At 41.2% G+C, this 23546-nt stretch overlaps 1 protein-coding gene across 5 annotated transcripts in view; it reads left to right on the plus strand.

Annotated features, from left to right (window-relative positions):
- kcnn1a (potassium intermediate/small conductance calcium-activated channel, subfamily N, member 1a) overlaps window positions 1–23546 on the plus strand; it is a 59164-nt gene that overhangs the window by 30122 nt on the left and 5496 nt on the right. For 2 of the 5 annotated variants that reach the window (XM_034196114.1, XM_034196118.1), the window contains exons 5-9: window positions 16621–16762; window positions 18638–18748; window positions 19471–19598; window positions 20065–20073; window positions 22380–22449. In XM_034196114.1, coding sequence (XP_034052005.1) covers window positions 16621–16762; window positions 18638–18748; window positions 19471–19598; window positions 20065–20073; window positions 22380–22449 — 460 coding nt within the window. The remainder of the gene's footprint in view (window positions 1–16620; window positions 16763–18637; window positions 18749–19470; window positions 19599–20064; window positions 20074–22379; window positions 22450–23546) is intronic. The other 3 variants (XM_034196116.1, XM_034196117.1, XM_034196115.1) reach the window with 3 other exon arrangements.

The following is a 23546-nucleotide window of genomic DNA, read 5'->3' on the forward strand; positions in this document are numbered from 1 at the left end:
ATGGAGTAGAGACCAACGGTTCGTGGAGCAGGCACTTGAAACAAGTTGTGCTTTGCTAACGTGGGATAGGAGAAGGAGAGGAGGAGGAGGAGGAGGAGGAGGAGGAGGAGGAGGAGGAGGAGGAGGAGGAGGAGGAGGGGAGGAGGAGGGGGAGGGAGGAGGAGGAGGAGGAGGAGGAGGAGGAGGAGGACGACATTTGTGCTAAAATGGAGCAGCTCCTTCAAGTCACCTTCATGACTCTGCCAGAGGGCAATTTGTCTCTCACATTTATTCTCCTTATGCAATTGTTATAGATCCGTATTTCAAAAAAAGTCTTTTTTAGCCGCGACTCCAAAAATTTGTCTCGGAGCAAAAGCCTTTCTGTTCTTTGTGTTCACACATTACCATCCCATTATGTGTCTCCCTTCACAAAGTAATTGAAGAGTGTTCTAATGGTTTTTCCACAGACTTCTGTTGCTTCTGCCCTAGAGATTTTGCTCTAACGGCGAGGACATCTATCTCCTGTAGCCAAAGAGAATGGGAATATTTAGGGAGAGGACAAATATCAAGTAATTTCGTATATTAGGTATTGTCATTTTTGGCTCTTACTATCTATAACAGCCTTATTTTCATCTGCAGCTATATTCCACTAGTGTTACACAGTTCAGAGCTAGGCAGGTAAAGGCATTGGTTTCTATAGTAAATATAGACCTTGTAGGAGGGGTGTGTTCGGTGGAGAATGCAGTGACTCCAGATTTAGTTTACACCCGTTAAAACCAAATGTCCTCATCCCAGAGTCCTGCACGGGTCTGATTTTCAAGACCCGCTCCCGCCCCGCCCCGCCCCGCCCCGCTCTGCACCCGCGACGTGCAATACCGAACCCGCCCCGCTACCCGCAGATATTGCCAATTAGTTCCGCAACCCGACCCGACCCGTCGGCACAAGATCCGCAACCCGACCCGAACCCGCAGCTATATGAGCAGTGAAAACGTGCAATTATTAACTCATGCAGTTGCATATTTGTCTCAAAAAGCGTGGGATGTTGGTTATTTTCTCCATCTAGGATGACACCAAAAGCCTCCCAGACGTTGGATTTCGCTCTTGAGGAAGTGTTATTGAAAATGCTGTATTCTCCGCTAGAGAGCTTCACCTCAGCCATTTTGAATGTGGCGCGCTCAGCAGCAGATTGATGCGCTGCAGAGGTTATGATTATGCGCGGTCACGTGGGGGAGAGGTCTGAGGATTTAAACATTATACTAAATTATTATTATTTTAATATATTTATTATGCAACACCCGCGACCCGACCCGCATCATCTTTGTTTTACCCAGAACCGAACCCGGAAAAAAGCGTTTGAAAAAATACCACCCGCGAATCACCTTTTTTGCAGGTCACCCGTCAACCGATGCAGGACTCTGCCTCATCCCCCTTCGTCCCTTCCTCTGGTGAACATTGAAACAGCATGAGCGTTTTTAATGTTTACTTATCAATCCCATCTATCAACTAAAAAGTGGAGGGAAAAAAAAAAGAGAGGCACTTGTTTCCCAAAGTGTGTGTGTGACTTTTGTATCTTCTGTTAAATGTGCAGTTACAGTGTCACACATTGACCACGTCCTGGGCCAATCACAATTTAAACGTAGCATGCTTTGCAATATTGCTCATCTCTCCCTACTACTGATTCCCCCATCCCTTTGCCTTCCCTTATCCATAACAAACGGGCCTAATCCAGACAGAACTCAGTTACACACTTGCATGCCTGCCATGCCTGCCTCCCTGGTCTAATGCACCCTTTTTTCTCTTTAACCGTTATCTAATTCTCTTCCTCTCCTATTCTAACTCTGTTATTTGAAACAAAACTCCATTTGGAGGTGTTGTGAGCTGTTTCTCACCTCGTTTTCTCGGGTGAGGACCCCTAGGCAAGCTGTCTGAAAGTTTAGCTGACTTTCCCTCAGAGAGCAGCACTGGATTATCAGGCTTGAGTTACTGGTCAGCTACACCCCGGGTTTGACATCCTGAGTGTGTCATCGCTTAGCCACAAGATACAAACTCCGGCAGCCAAGAACACACAGTCCAAAATGTCGAACCAGAGAAACGCACACCGCTGCAACTTGAACTTTGTCACGCCAACCACAGCTTTACATAAAATATTCAGGCCGGTTTCACATCTTTACAGTTTCCAGGCTACAAGTGCAACCACACCGACCCACATTTTAGAATAACATGCTGTCCATTTCAGTGTGTGTATTAATTATTAAGAATGCAATTAAATGCATGGCAAAAATAATTCCTCATTATTCAAACTATATCAACCTTGAAATGTATATTTTATTTTAAAGCATTTTGTCCACAAACGCTGGTATTGATCTGACAGACAGCAGAGAACAAACTGTCCAAAACGACTCAATACAGTGGACCCCAAGGATCACAGAGGGAACGCTCTGTACAGTTTGCTGTGAATTTTCAATCCCAAGTGTCTACAACTCCTACACATTTTCTAGATTATGTTTAAAATGAAACTCTTCCACAAAGTCGGATAGATTTTATGCAAATTGTTTGCAACCTCAAGGACGGGTGGATTCTCTATGGTTTGATGATTTGATCTGATAATTTGTTTTTCAGCAGGCATAGTATTGATTGCAGCCTATGGCAAAGTCATATACAAAGCCTGCAAAGCATGTCTGCATAACAGAGAATGTGGAAGTTATAATCACCTGAGATACGATCTGACAACGAACCGAGGCGGTGCTGTTCTTTGTTCAGAGACAGCTGGTAGTAGCTTAAAGTTAAAGGACCCTCAGAGTCAGATAATTTAAGGAAAATGAAGAAGTAGTCTTTTTGCTTAGTGTCAGTAATGCATGGTCTCAAGGTACCCCCTTACCTCAAGTAAAATGTATTATCTGTTTATATTAATATATATAAGATTTATTAAGGGGTCTTAAAGAAAAATGATAGTCTAAGTGGACATAAAACCCTGATATTTAGAAAATTACTTTTGCCAAATATATGTATTTCGGGTAATGGTAGTTGAGCTATTTCAAGCAACTAGTTGTTACCTTTAAATTGCTGCTCTGACATTGTGAAACGTTGTGTCGTTTCCTGTATATCTTTACAACAAAATTTGAGCAAAAATACAAGATAACATCTTTAGGTACAGTTCTAGTTATTATAACGTACATAGCACTCATCAATACCTATTCTCTCATCTCTACTAGCACATGTTTTGTGAGCTATAGAACACGTTTCTCTTAGGGATAGGCAAACATCTAGAAATTAAATTACTATTTCATATAAAAAAATAACAACTTAAAAACTTGTTTTTTTTCTGTGGCGCCTGAATGCGTGCATAGTCAATCTCTTGCGATCAATGAGCAAGTGCTACCTTTATGCAAAACTGGGTGTTGTGGGCAGAAGCTCAGCAGATTAGGTATTTTGCTGAACGCATTGGGAGGACCCGAACATGAAAGAAAATGCTGAGCTGTATTTCAGTGGAGGTGGAGTGGCGGTGGTGTTTCAAAGCTCGCCGTGTCCCCTGAAGGTTGCATACACAGTTTGCAGCAAAGTAAACTTAAACACTAGGTGCAAAGTTCCTTTTTTATAAAGATTACAGGAGGACTGCTAAGAACTTTTCAGATGTGTCTTCAGCCTAATGAAACATCTGTAATAGGACACTCCCTATCTTGTTACTTTAGAGACATACGCCACCTTCCAGCCCTGAAAGCGTTGAGATTAAGGGATTGTGAGCGGAGCTTCCCATCTATAGCGGCCCTTAAGGTTAAGATGGACAGAAAAGGCCTGACTTGTGCTCAGCTTAGTAGAGAAAGTTTACAAGGTTAGTAACTCATGACTGTTTCAACGGGTTATGTTACCTGTTTTTTACTCTTCCAAGGTGTTTTTTTGTTGGGTTTGTTTGTTTGTCATCAAGATAACGTAAAAACTACTGACCCGGTTTTCATGAAACCTTGGTGGAATGGATGTAGCATGGGCCAAGAAAGACACATTTTTCCATGATGGAGTACATTTTTTTAGTTTATAAAAGGATGACTTGCAGGAAATCTCACTAGTTATATCACTGTATAAGACTCTCACAATGTTATTATCCAGCATCTTTAAAATGGATGAGATTCACAAACTCATATACTTGATCCTTTCTGGCAACGGAGGCCTGAAGCCTGCCTCGCTGAGAAATCTGCAAGTCAGCTAATCCAAGCAGGTCTTTACTTTTGGATTCACAATTTAATTGGTTGACAGCAATACATTATGTATAATTTATTATTAGAGTGCTATGGTATTGCTGTTGGTGCAACAAAATCATTTCATTCCCCGCGACTAATATACGGCACAAAGGCTAATCAAGTCTATCTTAATCATAAGCTATGTAACACTGGTTTCTATTGGCTAGCACTCCAAACCTTTGTATATGATAGAGATATAAGTCACTTTGGATAAAAGCATCTAACAAGTAACATGTAATGTAATGTCATGTAAAGATGTCCCGACCCTTAGCCTAAGTGGTTGACCAAACACAACAGAGCCGGCCAGCTAACCAATCAGAGCAGACTGGGCTCTGGTTTCAGACAGAGGGTGAAAAGAGGTGCTGCAGCACAGGCAGTATGATAAAATAAAGAACTTCTTGCACATTACGGCAGGGAAACATGTCATAGTTCACGCACAAAATACAAATATGAAACCTGAAATTGAGCAGAATAGGACCACTTTAAGATTTGTTCACTGTACGCTTTACAGCCAACACCGGAAGAGTTCAAATGTGTGTAAAACTTGGAGTTTGAGCTAAATGCTAAAGACTGCATGCTAACAGTGACAATGTTAATGCTGATGTTTGGCAGGGTTAACGTTAACCATGTTGACCCTCTTAGATTAGCATGCTGACATTTTCTAATGAGCAGTAAAGACAGCTGAGGCTGATTGGAACTGTCCTTGGTTTTGTGGATATTAAGTCGTAAACCCAAAGTGATTTGACTAGAAAAAAAATTACCAAAGTTACAACAATTCATTGTATGAAGGACATGCATTTGATCTGAATGTCTTGACAATCACTCCAACAGTTGCCCAGGCATTTTAATTAAAAGCATAGCGGCACTAAAGGAAAAGTTGGACGATCATCAAAGTTATTAAGATACATTCTCTGGGGACCAGGAACGTCTGCACGTCTGTGAATCCCTCCAATAAATTGTATTTTAGAAGATACACAGACAGACATTGCCATCAGAACTTATTGTGCTAAAATGCCAAACTTTTTGTATCTTAAGTGTTATGCAGTTTAAGTATTAACAACAATATATTTAGCTGAAACTTCTTTTGACTTAGCTTAGTTTTACTAAGTTGCGCTGCTACTTTTTTTTTTACTTCAAAGCTTTAAAATGCACATATCATAAAATCACTAGTTTGATTTTGCTGCTGCTTGCTTGTTTTTACTTGCTTTGCATATTGGCTGCGCTGTAAAAGCACTGTTAGGTTTGCAGTTTTTTTAATTAGGTCATCATCACTTTAAGTTTAATTCTGTTCATGTTTACTGCAACTAACACGCTCCCCGAGGAGCATCCCAACACATTTGTCCCCGAGTAATCTCAGCCAGCGTTCAAATTCATTTGACAAGACTTGCACTAATTGAAAAATTGTTTTAATTTGTTTTCGTTGATGTGAAACCAAAATGCAAGGGGAAGAGGCGAAGTGCTGTTATTGTACTCAGGTGATAACTGAGGAAAGTTGAGCAGCAGCCTTTGAGGTACATTAGATTCTTATACAGAGTTTGCATATTGGCAGGGGTTAAATTGGGCTAAGCCCCGGCACATAGGACGATGCTCTGACGTCATCACCCTCGCACATTTGTCATAAGTTTACAAAAAACAATATATGTTAAAACTTTTGCCGTTCTTAAAGGTCCCATGTCATGGCCATTTCTACTGATCATAATTCCATTGTTGCGGTCTACTAGAATAGATTTACATTGTTCAATGTTCCAAAATCACAATAGGCGCATTCACACCGCAGTACTTTTCCCACAAAGGTTCATCAGAACTTAGTTCGTTCTCATGAACTAAGTACAGATCGCGTTCACACCGGAATAAGTCCCTGGGGGAGGATTAGGCAAATGAAGCCGCTGACGTCACTTCTTCTTCTTCTGCTTTGGGTTTACTGGCAGGCCGCAAACCACTTCACGGCGTATACTGCCGCCCAAAGTCCCCGGCCGGAAGTCCCCGGAGTTGGGGACTGGCTTCTACTGAAGCCTTCCGAGTAAATCGCCAGAACGCCGACACCTCCTCATCTCCACCGCTCCCATGTTTTATTTTGTGTTGCCATAAGTTAGTCTCTCTGCGTTTCTGCGCTGGGCTAATGCTAATGCTAATAATGCTAATGCGAGGATAATAAAATGGCAGCTTCACAAAACTTTTTGGGAGTTTTACGGGGCGTGGTTTGCAATCCGCCCAACCAATCAGACATAGGAACCTTTTTCTCCCACGAAAGTCCCTGCTCTCTAGCAAGGACGGAAAAGGGGGTGAAAAGGCTCTCATTAACTAATTTTAGTTCCGGCTCTTTTTGGTGTGAACGCAACATTTCGGAACTAAAGTGGGAAAAGTACCTGCGGTGTGAACGCGCCTATTGGTTTCTCATACAGCATCTCTGTATAGTATGGCCCTTTCTCATTTCTCTAACTCCCCTCCTCGACTCCTATCCTCGAGACTTAGTCCCGCCCACAGGAGATGCGAGCCGAGGAGCCGAGGAGGGGAACCAAGGAGAGAGGAGGGGAAGCAGCAGGCGGTTAGAGAAATGAGAACTCCTCTCCTCTGAGCGGTCATTTTAAAGAGACGTCCATTAATGATGACAGGAGGCACAGCAGCCCTCTGTCTGATGGACAGATGTGTTCATGACGACTTATATATTTACATTGATTCATTCACAGTGCGGTATAATGAGACAATAACAGGCTACAGATGCGGGGACACACACACACATATATATATATATATATACATTTCAGAATCAAACAGAGCACTCTCATAATAACGTAACACTATCAGAGACTGGATATACCCCCCCCCCCCCTCTCTGGTCGCTACAATGAGGAAAATAAATTACGGGCCAAAAGTTTTATTTACAAGTATTAAAAGTAAGCAGAGGACACCAAACCAACTGAGACCTGTCTGTCCGCTGCATCTACACACTGTACCACACACACCTACACCACACACACGCACATACAGTTCCTAAAACAGGCTACAGCCATTGTGTATTTTATTATGTGAAGCACTAAATGGTTTTAGAAAAATATCGACTCTTTGTGGATATCTACTAAACTACAGCAAATAAAGAGAGTAGGCCTGTTATACTGAGTGATATATTATACACACTGCTCTGCTTTCTGCACGGACCTCACAGCTGTTCTCTCTGTAAACATCGCGTCGCGATGAGAGCAGTTAATAAAATAATATCCAGGGGATGCATGCAGAGCTGTCATTGGCTGAGATAAGTCCGGCCGTGCGTCACGACTCTTTGAAACATCTCTGTTCCCGGAAATGCATCCACGAAGGAGCCGTGGAGGACCGTGGAGGACCCATCAGTGTATCCTCGGTTATAGCTCCTCCAGAGAGCCTCCTCGACGCTCGATCCTCGGTCCTCGAAGTGCATTTAGAGAAATGAGATGTCCTTCAACATGGCGCGCTGAAATTAATTTCCGGGTCACTAACGGAGGACCGAGGAGTCGAGGAGGGGGATTTGATGAAATGAGAAAGGGCCTATGTGTATAGAGAACCGCAGTGACGCGTCCTAAAACCCGGAAGTAAGTTAGCATTTTTACCACGTCCGGTTCCTTCGATAAAAAGCAATGCAATTTCTCCATAGGATTTTGGAAAATAGCTCCAAATAAGGCAAGGCAAGGCAAGGCAAGTTTATTTATATAGCACTTTTCAACACAAGGCAATTCAAAGTGCTTTACAAAAAATGAAAGACATTAAGAAAATGGCATTTAAAATCAGTCATTAAAAAGAAAAGCTAATAAAAGAAACATTAAAAGAAAAAAGTACATGGATAAAAGTTACAGTGCAGTCTAAGATGTGATTAGTTCAATTAAAAGCAGCGACAAAAAGAAAAGTCTTCAGCCTGGATTTAAAAGTAGTCAGAGTTGCAGCGGACCTGCAGGTTTCTGGGAGTTTGTTCCAGATATTTGGAGCATAATAACTGAACGCTGCTTCTCCATGTTTAGTTCTGACTCTGGGGACAGAAAGCTGACCAGTCCCTGAAGACCTGAGAGATCTGGATGGTTCATAATTTAGCAGGAGGTCAGAAATGTATTCTGGGCCTAAACCATTCAGTGCTTTATAAACCAGCAGCAGTATTTTGAAATCTATTCTTTGACACACAGGAAGCCAGTGTAAAGACTTCAGAACAGGAGTGATGTGATCCACTTTCTTAGTGTTAGTGAGGACTCGAGCAGCGGCGTTCTGAATCAGCTGCAGCTTTCTAATAGATTTTTTAGTGAGACCAGTGAAGACACCATTACAGTAGTCTACTGAAGATAAAAGCATGGACAAGTTTTTCCAAATCCTGCTGTGACATTAGTCTTTTAATCCTAGATATATTCTTTAGGTGATAGTAGGCTGATTTAGTAACTGTTTTAATGTGACTGTTGAAACTCAGGTCAGAGTCCATGACTACACCTTGATGTCTGGCTTTATCTGTTGTTTTGAACATTGCCGACTGAAGCTCAGCGCTAACTTTTATATGTTCTGTCTTGGCTCCAAAAACCATTACTTCAGTTTTATCTTTGTTTAATTGGAGAAAGTTCTGACACATCCAGCCATTGATTTGTTCAATGCACTTACTCAGTGTTTGAATTGGAGCATAGTCTCCTGGTGAAATTGTTACGTAATTTGTGTGTCATCTGCATAGCTATGGTAACTTATTTTGTTGTTCTTCATTATCTGAGCCAGTGGTAGCATGTAGATGTTAAAGAGAAGAGGCCCCAAGATGGAGCCTTGAGGTACCCCACATGTCATATTTGTCAACTCAGATGTGTATTTACCTATAGAAACAAAGTTGTTTCTGTCCTTTAAGTAGGATTCAAACCAATTCAGAACTGTTTCCGAAAGTCCCACCCAGTTTTCCAGTCGGTCTAGTAATATGCTGTGGTCAACAGTGTCAAACGCAGCACTGAGATCTAATAATACTAACACTGAAGTTCTGCCACTGTCTGTGTTTAAGTGGATGTCATTAAAGACCTTTACAAGAGCAGTCTCAGTGCTGTGGTTTGGACGAAAGCCTGACTGGAACACATCGAAACAGTTATTTAAATGCAAGAAATTACTCAACTGTTGAAAAACAACTTTTTCAATGATTTTACCTAGAAATGGCAGGTTTGATATGGGCCTGTAATTGTTCATTACTGAAGCATCTAGATTATTCTTTTTTAAGAGCGGTTTAATGACGGCAGTTTTCAAGGCCTGTGGAAAAATACCTGAGTGAAGAGATTTGTTTACTATACTGTATGAAGTAGATCTGAGGCCATGCAAGGCAAAACATCTTTGTGAAATCCTGTTGGAATAATATCAAGGCAGCAGGGGAAGGATTTCAGAAGTTGAATAATGTCCTCTAGGTTTTTTTCATTAATCTGATGGAATTATGTCATGGTGTTTGAATTGATTTTAAGTGGACACAGAGACAACACATTTGCTGTTCCTGATGCAGAGGCACTGACTGCTTGTCTGATTTTCTGAATGTTGTCAGTGAAGAAAGAGGCAAATTCATTGCATGCCCTGGTGAATAGAAATTCAGAGGCACTGACACTGGGGGGTTTGTTAGTCTGTCGACGGTAGCAAACAAGGCACGTGCGTTGTTTTTGTTTTTTGGTAATGATGTCAGAGAAGAACGATTGTCGTGCGTTTTTCAATTCCAAATTATAAAGGCCAAGTCTCTCTTTATAGATTTCAAAGTGAACCTGGAGATTTGTTTTTCGCCACCTGCGTTCAGCTTTTCGACATTCTCTTTTTTCTGTTTTCACGGTCATGGCCTTTCTCCATGGAGATATTTTCTTGCCAGACACTTCCTTTACCCTAGTTGGAGCAATGGCATCTATAACATTTTTAATTTTTGAATTAAAATGATCTACTAGCTCATTTACTGAGATGTTAGCAGGGGCAAGTGTGGAAGAGAAATTCTGAGTAAACATTTCCCTAGTATTTTCAGTTAAATATCGCTTTGTGGTTACCTCTTTTTGAACATTTTTGTGAACAGAAATAGAGCTCTCAAAGAAAACACAGGAATGGTCAGAGAGTGCAACATCAGTCACCACAACCTTAGAGATATTCAGACCCTTTGAGATGATTAAGTCCAGAGTGTGCCCCTTATTGTGCGTGGGCTCCGTCACATGCTGAGTCAGTCCATAGTTATCAAGAACACAACACAGTTATTTTGTCCCTCTATCCTGGGGGTTGTCAACATGGATGTTAAAATCACCAATGACTAGACCAGGCATCCTCAAACTACGGACTCCGATCCGGATCCGGACCGAACCACCACTGTCTCCGGACTCTGAGCAAATTATACTTTTCATATGTATTATCTCTCTGTATTATATGTGAGACATCGCCACAACGCATTCGCAACGAGTCCAAATTATCCGCTATGTCCACTGCAAACAGCGCTCTGCATGTCTGACTGTTCCACTGTGTTCCACCTGTGTGTGTCAACGCTTTGGTCCAATCACATTCAGCATCCAGTCAGCGTTTTTTCCCCCCAAACAATCTGCGAATCAGAGGCACAGTAGGGCGGGTCTTCGCGGAATGCGGGTGGGAAAAATGTGTGTGTCTCTTTCAACCTGTCTAAGTCAGAGCGAGAATTTAAAAAAAAAAATTCAGAGCGAGAGTTAACAGCTCATCTAGTTCCATCTGTACTGTAGCTAGTAGCCTAGTTTCACCTACCGGGGTGGCAACTGACACCCTAAAAATAGGCCTTGCCACCCCAGCTGCCACCCCAGTTGGCAGCTTTGTTTTGAAAGAAAAGTTGTGGCTCATCGGACATTTATGAGAGAAAGTCTCTAATGTCCGAGTGCAAGTGAATGCAGCACAAGATGCACGTCATGTAACCCCTCCCCCGGTCCTGGCGCGAGCGTGGACATACGATTGGCGGCGATTTCATTTTGAACTGGACGGCGCAAAACGAGAAGCATTCGGACCCAAGCACTGAAGGAATGAGGTATTTGCGGTCTACACTGACAGAGAAGAGACTGTCAGTTTGGCTGTACTCAGCATTGAATCAAAACGCACTGAAGCTGTTGATCTTAATACGTTTGTGAGGCGTTTTGCTGAACAAAATGGTAATCGCCGCATTCAGCTGTAATAGACATGTCAACTTGATGCTCTGCTCATGGATGAGCATACACAACTATTAAGATGATGACCTTACGTGTGTAAATATATTTTTTTCTTTGAGGGGGTCTGCCCCCAAAAAACTGTTTTAAGTCCTGAGAAAGTCAAATAAGACGGTGTGTAAAACTACACTGCCCAGCCAAAAAAAAGTAACCACTTTGATTGAACTAGGCCAGTAGGTAAGGACTTTCCACTGGATAATAACTGCAGTATAAAAGAATGCATGACTGAAGTGATGGAGACCATGTTGAAGGCAAACAAAAAGAGGAAATAACAGGTCAAATCAAGCAAATCCCCCTCTCAGATTCCACAGCAACCAGAAGAACAGAAATACTGGCTGGTGATTTGATTAATCAGCTTTGTGATGGAATAAAAAATGCACAGTGCATTTCCTTAGCTGTGGGTGAGTCCACTGACACCACTGACAATGCTCAGTTGCTGGTGTTTGTGAGTTGTTATGATGAGGCAAAGGGGGAGTTTGTTGAAGATGTGTTGGGCCTGACGAACCTCAGTGGACGCACAAGGGGGAATACAAATCAATAATGGGAATGCTGAATGAAAGAGGGTGCAGCTGCCTTTATTCATAACTGTGCAGCTCTTACACTGCGACTCTGAGGGGTCAAGCACAGACACAATAACAATGAAAACTGCTGCATATACAGATTATTTTTGTTTTTGCAACCTCGTGTTAAGAATCTTGTTGCAATTGTTTAAAAGTTTGAATGACCGTAATAAACGGACCTTTGTCTTATTGAAACATTTATTTTGGACCTTTAAGATTTGTATTTGAGTACCCCTGGACTAGACGGTCAAAGTCAATACACACTATAAACAGCAGTTGGGTAAAATCATCAAAAAAGCTTGTACAGTATTTGGGTGGTCTATAGATATTTAGGAACAGAGCTCGAGAGGAGCATTTCAGCTGAAGGGCCACATATTCAAAAGAATCAAAGTTCCCATACGATGTCTTCCTGCATTGAAGGGAATCATTGAACAGAATAGCAACTCCACCCCCTTTCTTATGCATTCTTTCCTGACTCATAAAACTAAAGTTGGGAGATGTTGATTCGATAAGAACAAATAAGGTCTGTGTTTGACACAAATTGAAGAGACAGATCACGTTTTGTTCTACGACATTAAACACATCAGCAGTGACCCCGCTGGTGATTTTTGAAGAGTTTACGTGTCTGAAAAACGATGGTTGTTAACAAGTGGCTGAATAGGACTACAGAAGTTGTCCAGGCCGTTTTACGTCATTACACCGAACACGTAAAACACTCCCGCTAAGTTTGTTTGCCCTGTTCTGCTTGAAAGCAAGTACCTGCCTCCTGCAAACTGTTCAAACAAACACTTCAACTTGTACCATTTACAATCTGTATGTTTCAATATGGATCTTAAGTTGGCGTGACGTTGAAGCAGCGACCCTGCTGTAGTTCCTTTATAGCATAACGTTAGCATTTTGCTTCTTGTGACTAGATTTATGCTTCGAAAATTATAAAAGTAGGATAGACATGTGGATATTATCCGGCTGAACAAAACGTGATCCGTCTCTTAAATGTCTCTCAACCACAGACCTTATTTCGAGCTATTTTTCAAAATCCTATGGAGAAATTGCATTGCTTTTTGTCGAAGGAACCGGAAGGAGTTTACATCCGGGTTTTAGGACGTGTCAATGCTGAGGGGGCCGCAGTACCCCCATCTGCGAGGCTCCACCCCCCCCCCCCCCCCCCCCAGCGTGTCACAGTTTCGCCGCTGAGAGAGTGTGTGTGTGAGGAGCTCCACAGAACCATTCCATTTGGGTATGGGCACGTCACTGTACCCAGGAAGCAAGCAATGGAAATAGAGAAATCTCCAACGAGGCGTTCTGGGGCAGCATAGACAGGTCTTTTCTGTGTTAGAGTTTTACTCGCTACAGGGTGTACTTTGAGGGTTTGTGACTTTGCAGACCGTTTACATGCATAAAAAGCTTCATAACACACAAGGGGACGGGTAATAACCGGAAAAGCATGACATGGGACCTTTAATATAGACTATATTTAGGTCGATATATACAATATATACGATATATACAATACTTTAAAATAGCACATCACTGTGACCGGATATAGTTTTTCGTCTTAGTGAACGTGTGTCTCTTCCTTGGAGGAGCAGCATCGCCCGGACTCCGCGGCTCCTCCCAATTTAACCCCTCATTGGTATTTCTCCTAACAGATGTTTATTTTAGGGACACAAAACACGGAAGGGACATTTGAATGTGTGATACCTCAAGCACTCCTCTTCTCATTTTAAAAGCAGTGTGTCATGGCGGCTTCACAGTCGAATGAATGTGAAGTGATACAGTATACTCCAGAACAACATAAAAAAAACACCAAAATGAGATTTTAACCTTTAAGATAATCACTTTGAATTAAAGTATTGAGGGCAAAACACATTTATTTAGTAACTTTTTATGCATTGCATGTGAAATCTTTCATGTCTTGATCGTAAATCCGAAATATTATACATTTTTGTGTTTTTAGTGCTTCATAAGTGTGTGAATGTGTTTATGTGTGTGCATGTGTTTTTCTCATTTGATCCATCATGAGTGTTTGTTCAGAGGTTGTTTGATTGACTTTGCCCCCCGTATTTCCTCAGGAGAATGCATCATGAGCTCATTTACACACAATGGCAGTTACATGAATTCGAAATAATGTATTAGTGCACAGCTACACTAAGTGAGTGACTTGATACATTGGTCATACTTTGAAGACATTGCTGAGAGTTTTGTTATTATTGTTGCCCCTTTTTAGTTTGACAGATTTCTCTCGTGTGGTTCTCCCTGCTCTAACCCACCACTGACGCAAAGTTTCATAACTCATTCGGATGTGAATCACAACATTATTTTATGTACAGTAGTGGATAAACAACATCATCTCTGAAATATTTGTGAATTTGGTTTAAATGCTTTCGCTGTAGAGTGTCTGTCAGGGCGAATTTACCAGGGGGGGATACAAGTGTCTGCTCTAGACACGATATACCTCTTGTCCTAGAATAGGTTGAAAGTGGTGCCAGCTCTTCTCCATGCTATTCCAAAACTTGACACAGTATATTGAGAGCCTTAAAACGCTATCGATCAGCTCCCCATTCAGCCTATGTCTCTATTCCCTTACGGCTGTTTCTCATAATTCATAATTAGACGAGAATTATTGAGATATGCTCGTTGGAAACGTTTTTCCACCATTAGAAAAACAGATTATTAAACAGTCTAAATCTAAAACGTTTTATTATACAAAAAACAACCTTCTGCTTTTTTGTCAGAGAAAATATAATGCACTATAATGCATTGTTAACTACTATATTGCACATTCCTTGCTTGCCTCTAAGACATGACTCACTCTCGGCTCCCCTTGATGACAAGATGAATGAAATTAACATACTAGTCACTTGTAATTACAATATTTAGCTAGCTGATCAAGTTTAGCCCCCTGGCAGCTATCAAAGGGCAGCTGTCGAAGTGTTGGGATGCAGGTAAAAGAGACAGGGGTGTCAAATTCAATGAGCTTCTTCCCTTGTTACTCATTCGATCCTACCCCACTGTTTACAAATGAGCCCCTGTTCACAAAGCAGTACAAACCCCCCAACACCTGGTGATACTGCAGTATTTGTCAGAGGTTGTTGTTCCATCTCTAAATGGACCCTATGTTTTTCCCACTGCTCCCCTGCACTCAATATACTGGTTCTGAAGCATGCAGGATGCAGACGTCTTCTTTTTATTATTCCTGCATGGTTTTGCACAGACTGCTTCTCTGCATGTCATTTAGAGAGCTTGAATCCCACAGACCGCACACTTTTTGTCATTTTGAAGGGGGGAAAAGGTGCTCACAGCTTCTTCTTTTTTTCCTGACTTTGAGCATGAAGAGACACCTGTGATAGAGGGAGTTAAAAAACCTGCAGAAGGCATGATTAGTTCATATTTGATATGTGATAACAATAGGATGTCTTGGAGGAGAAAGAGGATCGGACGGTTGCCTTCGTTTGGAAAAGAAAACTTAAGGGACTTATCGAAAAGTGCTCCAATCTCTAATTAGAGCGGATTGTTCTGGCCATTTTGAGTCCACATGCTGAGACGCCGCTGGATAGTTCGATGTTAGCAATTCATGATTGGCTCGGTCAGAATACCCTTTAGAAAAGCTTCTAAAAAATCCCAAGAAATTAGACTCCATCTAAGTTGTCCTGTCAGAAGGATGTTGGTGAGATGTTGTCTCAAAGTGTTTAATGAATATTAAGTTAAAATCAACTCCAAAATTAAAGCTTATCTAATCTCCTCCTAGACAGCCCATTGGGAATAATTAGACAAGTTGGATGGGGGGGGTGAGGCAGATGGACTTTTGTCTTGCTGCAAAAGGTATGGGAATGTCATCATCAATCCGGCTTTGTACAGTGTTTTTTTTTTTGACTGACAATTCAAGCATCGCTGTCAGCTATTTTCAGCAAACAACATGTTTGAAGTGATGATTTGCATTGCCAAACCTTTTTTTTCAGGCAGCGTAAACTCTACGGAGGAAGAGTTGCAGCAAACCGAGACCAATATGCCAATTGTTGGTTTGATTTAATGCAGCTGTATGTGCATTTTTGGTTTCTCTGACATTACATTTCTTGAGTTGTCACATTCAAATCCAGTTTGACCTGCGGTGCTCTTTATCCAGTCACTCACCGCGACATGGCCCGTCTCTTTGTCATTTGAAACATGTTGTCTAAAACGGTCATTTCTATGCAAATGTACGACAAGAGTAAGTGATTTGGCCTCAAAGTCATTATTGAATGCTCCTTCATATCATTCCTCTCAGCAAATGGTTATTCTTTTCAAATTGACAGACACTGAACATGAAACATTCTCAGTGATGTTGCTCTCTCAAAAACATCAACAATTTTTCTTTTGTTTACCCAAAATGTCAGTTAAAGCTTCTTACGCATCAAACATCTTTCTCTTTTTAAGTTTCTCAATTACTCAAAGAAGAATAGAAACATCCTGCAAATCCATTGGATCTCATTTCTTTTTTTTTAAATCTCAGAATGGACTTTTTTTTAGACTCTAGACTTTACAAAACAGGTGTAACACCTTGCACCATGATTTCTTTCCTCTTCTTCCTCAATCTTCACCCCCTCTACCACCTGTTTGGTTCACACAGCACCACATTATTCTCAAGCATGCTCACGTTCAAGAAACTGTGTGCGGTTTTACTCACTTTTTGTATCCCGCTTCTGCTTATCTTCATCCCTTCAGGTATCATGACAAACAGGAAGTGACCAGTAACTTCCTGGGAGCCATGTGGCTCATCTCGATTACCTTCCTCTCCATCGGCTACGGTGACATGGTACCACACACATACTGTGGGAAAGGCGTGTGTCTGCTTACAGGGATCATGGTGGGTTCCTCTCTTCTTCACACAGATACATATCTAATACTCTCACAGGAACATTTGAAAACTAAAACCGCACTCTGAACATACTGCACAAGCAACATAACTAAATAAGTTGATTTTTGTAGAAATTCAAATATTGAGTTGAGTGGATAAATATTTGAAGATCAAATATGATTGAGTTCGCAGTAGCTTGAGTCTTTTATAATCTATGAAATCACCTGCGTACTTGCCTTTATTACAAAGTCCAGTTATTTTTCGTATATATATAAGTATATTTTGTCCTGCTGAATACCATACATTTCTGTCCAAAGAAAAAGTGCCCAAGAAGTTGTTTATATAAAAAAAATCTCAGTTTCACTGTTCTTTAATCTGGTGTTTCAGTCGAGTTTTAGGGGCATTACCAAATGTAACTTCATGGTTAAATATGTTTAATGACTTAAAGAGCCTGTGACACGAGTTTCCCCCATCACCCAAACCCATCAATTTGAGTAAATATTGTCCCCATGAAAATCGTTACTGAACTGATTTTGGATATTTGTACTTTGATAACCATTAATCTGCCCTTCAATGTTGACAATTTTCTGGATCTTCTCGGGGATTCTTCAAGTCCCGCCAAATTATGTGTGACGTCATTGCGGATCCCAGCATCTGCATGTAAACGCACGATGGCGCAAGCTCAGACAGCTCAGACAGTTTAATTTTGAACGTGTCTGAGAGCTCATATGAGGCTGAAGGATCGGTTTATGTTGTATCTGTTAGAAGTTTAGGAATTAGGTGCGTCAATATGGGCGATAATACGGGACTCTCGACCGGCCCACTTCGGTACCGCTAGTAAGTTGTCAACGGGGGAGTGGGGGATTTGCTAGTGACTTATCCGACCGGCCCACTTCGGTACCAGCCCATCGGGATTCGTCCCGATGGCCAGTCCGCCACTGAACCCAGCCCAGCCCACGTATACTGTCAACGGGGGGAGCCTCGCTGCGGGGAAACGGTGGACCTAGTGTCCCGATCGGAGTGGGAATAATAATAATAATAATAATCCGTGCATTTTATCCATTAATTTCCCCAACATTGTGGTAAAAAAAACACACGTTTAATCCATGTTGGTGTACTACAACTACAAAAAGCATCGGTTTGTTTTCTCATCAGGAAATGCAGACCGGCTCAAACAAACGATTTTTAAATCATCATCCTCACGATCATTTAATGTATCATATGTTCGCCGAATTTACATGAAAGCACTAATACATTTTCAATAAATTTTCATCCACTTGAGTTTACAACTACAAAAATAATCGATTTGTTTTTATATCATATCCTACGGGAGGAAATTCAGCAGCTCTCACTACCGATTTTGAATCCTAATTTAATCATCATCTTCACCACGATCATTTATGTTTATGTTCGCCGAATTGACATGAAAGCACTGACAAATATGAATATACTGTAGTCAACTTCATTACAACGTTATTAACGTGCCTAAACTGAGTAATTCACCATTTCTACGCATGACAACACACTTTGTCCGTGTTTGGCTCTCTCGCCGCACAGTGAAGCGTTCCCGCATTGACGTCACTTCCGGCTTCCCCCAAAACCTCAAAATGAGTCGAAGGAATTTCCCCGCGATGTTCGAAATTATTGATATTTATCGGAACGGTATCGCACCTTCTTTTTTAAACTGACGGTTCGAGATGACTAGCCCAATATTTCATTGCACAACAGTTGTTGGGAGGCTGTCACAGGCTCTTTAAACTGTTTTGTAATGTTTCTTTACTGGTCCTTTCTGTTCTTTATCAATGTAGTGAAGTTTCATTTTAAAAAGCTCACAAACAAAATGTTGTTGTTGCTGTGTTTGTTTGTCTGTGGGTTTGTGAACAGGGAGCTGGTTGCACTGCACTGGTGGTTGCCGTGGTAGCCAGGAAGCTGGAGCTGACCAAGGCTGAGAAACACGTCCACAACTTCATGATGGACACACAACTCTGCAAACGAGTGAGTCACTGCATGCCACCGCATTCTAGTTATTTAGATTAAATATCAAGGGTTTCTTCCCATTTCATTTAGGACTGTCATTTGAATGTTGACTAAAGCGAGACTAAAATTAGATCTGCAGGCATGTATATTTAGATCCACACCCCAGACGCAGAGTTCTGCAGTAGTAACGTTTTCTAAACCCTATTCAGAAGTCAAATGATAAACACTGTCAAAATACAAAAGAAAATAAATGATTCTGAAGGTTAGAACAGGACAAGTAAGTAGCAAAAATAATTATTTTCGTCTCTCTTATTCTGCTAATTATTCTATGACTTTTTATTTTATAGATCCCTTTTGGGTTGTGACTCCCAGTTGACACTTTATCCTCATGATACTATCTGTAAAAATCTCCTGTGTTGATACTAATCTGAGTGTTGTAAATCGTCAAAAATGTAAAGTTCCTCTCAGTAACATCAACTGACTCTTTGTCACATTTTTAAACATCAAATCCCTTTGTTGTTATTTACCTTGTGGTTTTATGTTGATGTTTCTTGTCCTAGCTTTGCAATCCTTGTAACTCTGGTTCATTTGTTATAAATACATAGCTTGTAACTCAGGTTTTAGAAATAAAGTAAATGTAACTTCTTGCTACTATTTATCATGTATGCCTGAGTTTCACATCTGAATTTGTAGACTTGAAGCTACTTTACATTGTATGTCTTTCTCACGTTGCTCCTCAGGTAAAGAACACAGCTGCCAATGTACTCAGGGAAACATGGCTCATCTACAAACACACTAAGTTGGTAAAGAAGATAGATCATGCCAAGGTGCGGAAACACCAGCGCAAGTTTCTCCAAGCCATTCACCAGTAAGTCCTTTTCTGAATTTGCTTTGTGTAATCTAATGTGTCATACAAATGTTTGACAGAAATATGATGATTTTTTCACCAAGAGCAACCGAGGGGAATCACTCAGCATACCCAAAGGACGACAGTAAATTGTTCTTAAGATGTGATTTGTGGAACATAACATTTACACTGTATTATTAATAGTTGTGTTGCTTATAAACTTGTGAGATTAGTCATAGCTGATAAAATTTCTAGTGTACAATTTCCTTTGATTGTGTTGCTCACACATGTTAACTCATACACACAAGTCCACACACTGCAATCTAGTGTAATGGTCCTTCCTATCCCCCTCCCTGTCTCCCTCTCCCTCCAACCCCCTTTTACCCTGTGCTTACAGTGAGAAGTGTAATGGTTTCACTCGTTTCGTGAATGTCGTGGGGTTAAACTCTGTACTGTGTTCTGTCTTTGTTTTGCTCTATCACTGCAGAGCTCAGAAGTAAGTTGAGTCTTCTATGTATCCTCCTCCTACTGTTTCCTCAACATCCTCCTCCTCTCTCCATGTTTGCGTTTGACATGCATGAAGAAAAGCATTTGCTACCAAAAAAGAAAAGAAAAAGATGCTGAATTGTTTTAGTTTTTTTCCTTTACTTCAGTGTTCCATCTACTTCCCTCTCCCTCCCATCTTCCCTTTTGAATGGAATGTAAAAAAAAAAGCATCAACATTTTGCCACCGATGTCGATAGTGGAGGATTGTCTGGAGAGAACGTGTGAAAGAAAGAAACATCTTGCACAGAATGAGCTTGGAGCTTTGTTGGTCAGCGGTTCATAATCATCTACGGTGTACTGCACTATGTTGCCCATGATTAATATAGCTGCTCTGGAGGCTATATTAACCTGCATCAACAGAACTCATCCTACACAACTGATGGCTTTGTGATGAACACACACACTGACAAAATCACACCCTGTCATATAACATCCTTTTGATTAGGTTTTTATGTTTGCTGATTTAATAATATCAAAGAGGTTTGTGTGCATTTAAATGGTCTGCAAAGGCTACAATCCCAAACTTCTCTGTAGAGGGAGTCTCCCACGCACACACCCTGCCTGACACACCTTGATTGGATTCCTTTGTCTACTTCCTGGACATAGTGACATCACTACGTAACACTTGCGCTCCTATTGGCTAGGGCTAAAGGGGTGGGACATCTCTAAGCTTGCCAATTAGAGCAGACTGGGCTCTAGTTTCAGACAGAGGGTGAAAATAGGCGCTGCAGCACAGGCAGTATGAGAACAATAAAGACCTTTTTGAACATTTAAGCATGTAAACAAGTCACAGTAGAGGCACAAAATACAAAAATGAAAATGAGAATTAGCATAATAGGGCCACTTTGGCTTTCATTTCTTATTTGTCATAAAATGCCATGGCTCGCAAAACAGTGATGATACAGCACAACAAGACGAGGCACATCACGTAGGTTGTGGTTTTCTGGAATCAAATTGTACTCTTTATGCATTACACTGATAAGTAGTGCTTTTAGCCCCTATTCTTCGACATCCATAAGGGAAAACAAAGCGGAGCAAACAGACTCACACCAGCTGAAACGGCTTCCCACAGAGATGGAGCCGTAAGCGAGCAGTCTCACTCTGCTCTGATATACTGATTTGCACATGAATAAATGCCCTTGAATGTCATCCTGTCTCATAATTTGCCGAACAGGGAAATTCTTCCTCACTCACGTCCAAATGATGACTGTGTGATGCCACCCCTAACAATGACACATTATCCGCATCAGCGCTAACAGTTCTTACGGGGCCTTAATGTATTTGATTATAGATAAAGAGGCACAATGTAGAAGGCATCGCAAAACATGTCCGATGTATCATTGCACAAGTTATTTGAAATGTCCATGTTGCGGTACGTTTGGCAGTGTCATTAGACAGTTTAATTTTTGGCAAGCTCCATCTTTTATGTGTGTCATCGACGCAAATACACACATCAACCCATGAACACACACACACACCGAAAGACTGGCATTTCATTGTGCACAAAGTCACTCACAGTCACTGCCTGCTTACTGAATGACCAGTGTGTATATATGAAGTCCTACCACCGAGCTGTGTGTAGCACTGACAAGGGGCATGTCATCTTTTTCCTTTTTCAATGTCTTACTTTTGGGTGGAAAAGATGAGAATGTTTTGATTTCAAACTGATTTGGGGATTTTCTTGTATGGAAGCATATTGCATTTTTGCAACAAAAAAAAGAATAACAACCCATCAAGTTCTGGTTTTAAATTAATGTTTTTGTTCCCCTCTTATTGACAATAACAAGATCATCTCTCAATATTTCGATGGTTAAGATAAAAATGTGCTACTTGAAGCATTGTTAAACAGATGAACATGGTGGTCTTTATTTTTTATTAATCAAATCAGTGTAGTATGCTTCCGCAATTTTGCATGTTTTGGTTGGTATTGCATTGACCAAGACCAGGAATGCTTGTGTATACATATCTTTATATATGTATAAATACAGTGAAGTACATATATTTAAGATGCATGCAGGCAGTCCTCTCTATTTTCAATGTCATCACCCAGAGAGCACACTGATAAAAACTGTGTTCCTCCTCCTCCTCCTTCCTCTTCCCTACTGGCCCTCTCTTCCCCTCATCCCCCCCCAAACAATCTGTCTCTCTACTATCTATTCCCTTATTCCCCCACCACTCCTTTCTTTGCTTCCACCTCTTTCTCCACCTCCTTCTTCCCCTCTTCCTCCTGTTCCCACCTCCCTTTGCCTTTACAAGACTGCGCAGTGTGAAGATGGAGCAACGGAAACTCAATGATCAGGCCAACACCTTGGTGGACCTCGCAAAGGTAAGTCTGCCTTTTTAAAGTGGCAAGAATCCATATTTTTACATAGACAAGTAATCACATGACTACTTTTATACAAAAAGAGTGTGTTTAACGAACTGTAAAATCTTCCCTGCACTAAATGGCATGCCCCCAGTTTAGAGAAGTTATAGCATTGAAGCTCGGCAGTGTTCTGGAGCAGCAGCACAACATATTAAGCCCAGCTTAAAATCTGTTTAAGTGTGCGCTTCATTTGATCTGTTTAGCTGTCTGACATGGAGCTCAGTGAATGGAGGTCGAGTCAGCAGTAAAACGGCAACTTAGGTGTGCTGCAACTTTAAATAACTGTTTTCGTCAATGGAGTTTGGTGGCTTCAAATAGAGCAGGGGTGGGGAACCTTTTTCCTCTCAAGGGCCATTTACATTTTTTCAACATCCTCCGAGGGCCGCCGTACAAATTATTGACCTCTGCTTAAAAATACTAAAATCACAGCCCATTCATTTGGCTTTTCTTTCATTCTGTGCAAAGAAAAAGCAACCTCTTAATCCAGATATCTCACCATGACTCGCGCATGCATGCACGTGCACGGTTGTGTCATGACCACCAAAACGGAAAGATATGGACACAAGATGTGTGCAAATGTATTTAGTTTTTAAGAAAAGTTTCTCTCCTTTGACAAATATCCAAGTATTTGTCAGATAACTGAACACAGAATCAACACAGATAAGATTCCTGTTGCCCAACAATCTATCTTCTGGCTGTTTGAGGAGTTTGAGAATCCAGATCCTAGTCCAACACTGTGATCACTATGTGTCTGTCGGAGGGTGAATGCAGTGTGATAGCTTCTGTTTTGCTGTAGAGGCGTCAGCTGACCCACCAGAGCAGAGAGGGGGTTCAAAGGGAGGTGCCTGACCGCAGCCTCATTTGATGTGGATGGCATTTGCACTCCAGTGTGTATTTTAAAAGGTTCTAAGGCCAACTCCTTTAATGTGTGTTTACTTGCCCTTACTCTGCTCGATGGTCAGATCCATCTCTGCTCACCCTACAGTAGTTTAACGGCTCAATGACTCTTTGTTAAGCTCTATGGTGAAGTAACCCTTTGATTTCTGGCTTAAACACAA

The sequence above is a fragment of the Gymnodraco acuticeps genome, unplaced genomic scaffold, assembly GCF_902827175.1.
Source record: "Gymnodraco acuticeps unplaced genomic scaffold, fGymAcu1.1, whole genome shotgun sequence".
NCBI lineage: Eukaryota > Metazoa > Chordata > Actinopteri > Perciformes > Bathydraconidae > Gymnodraco > Gymnodraco acuticeps.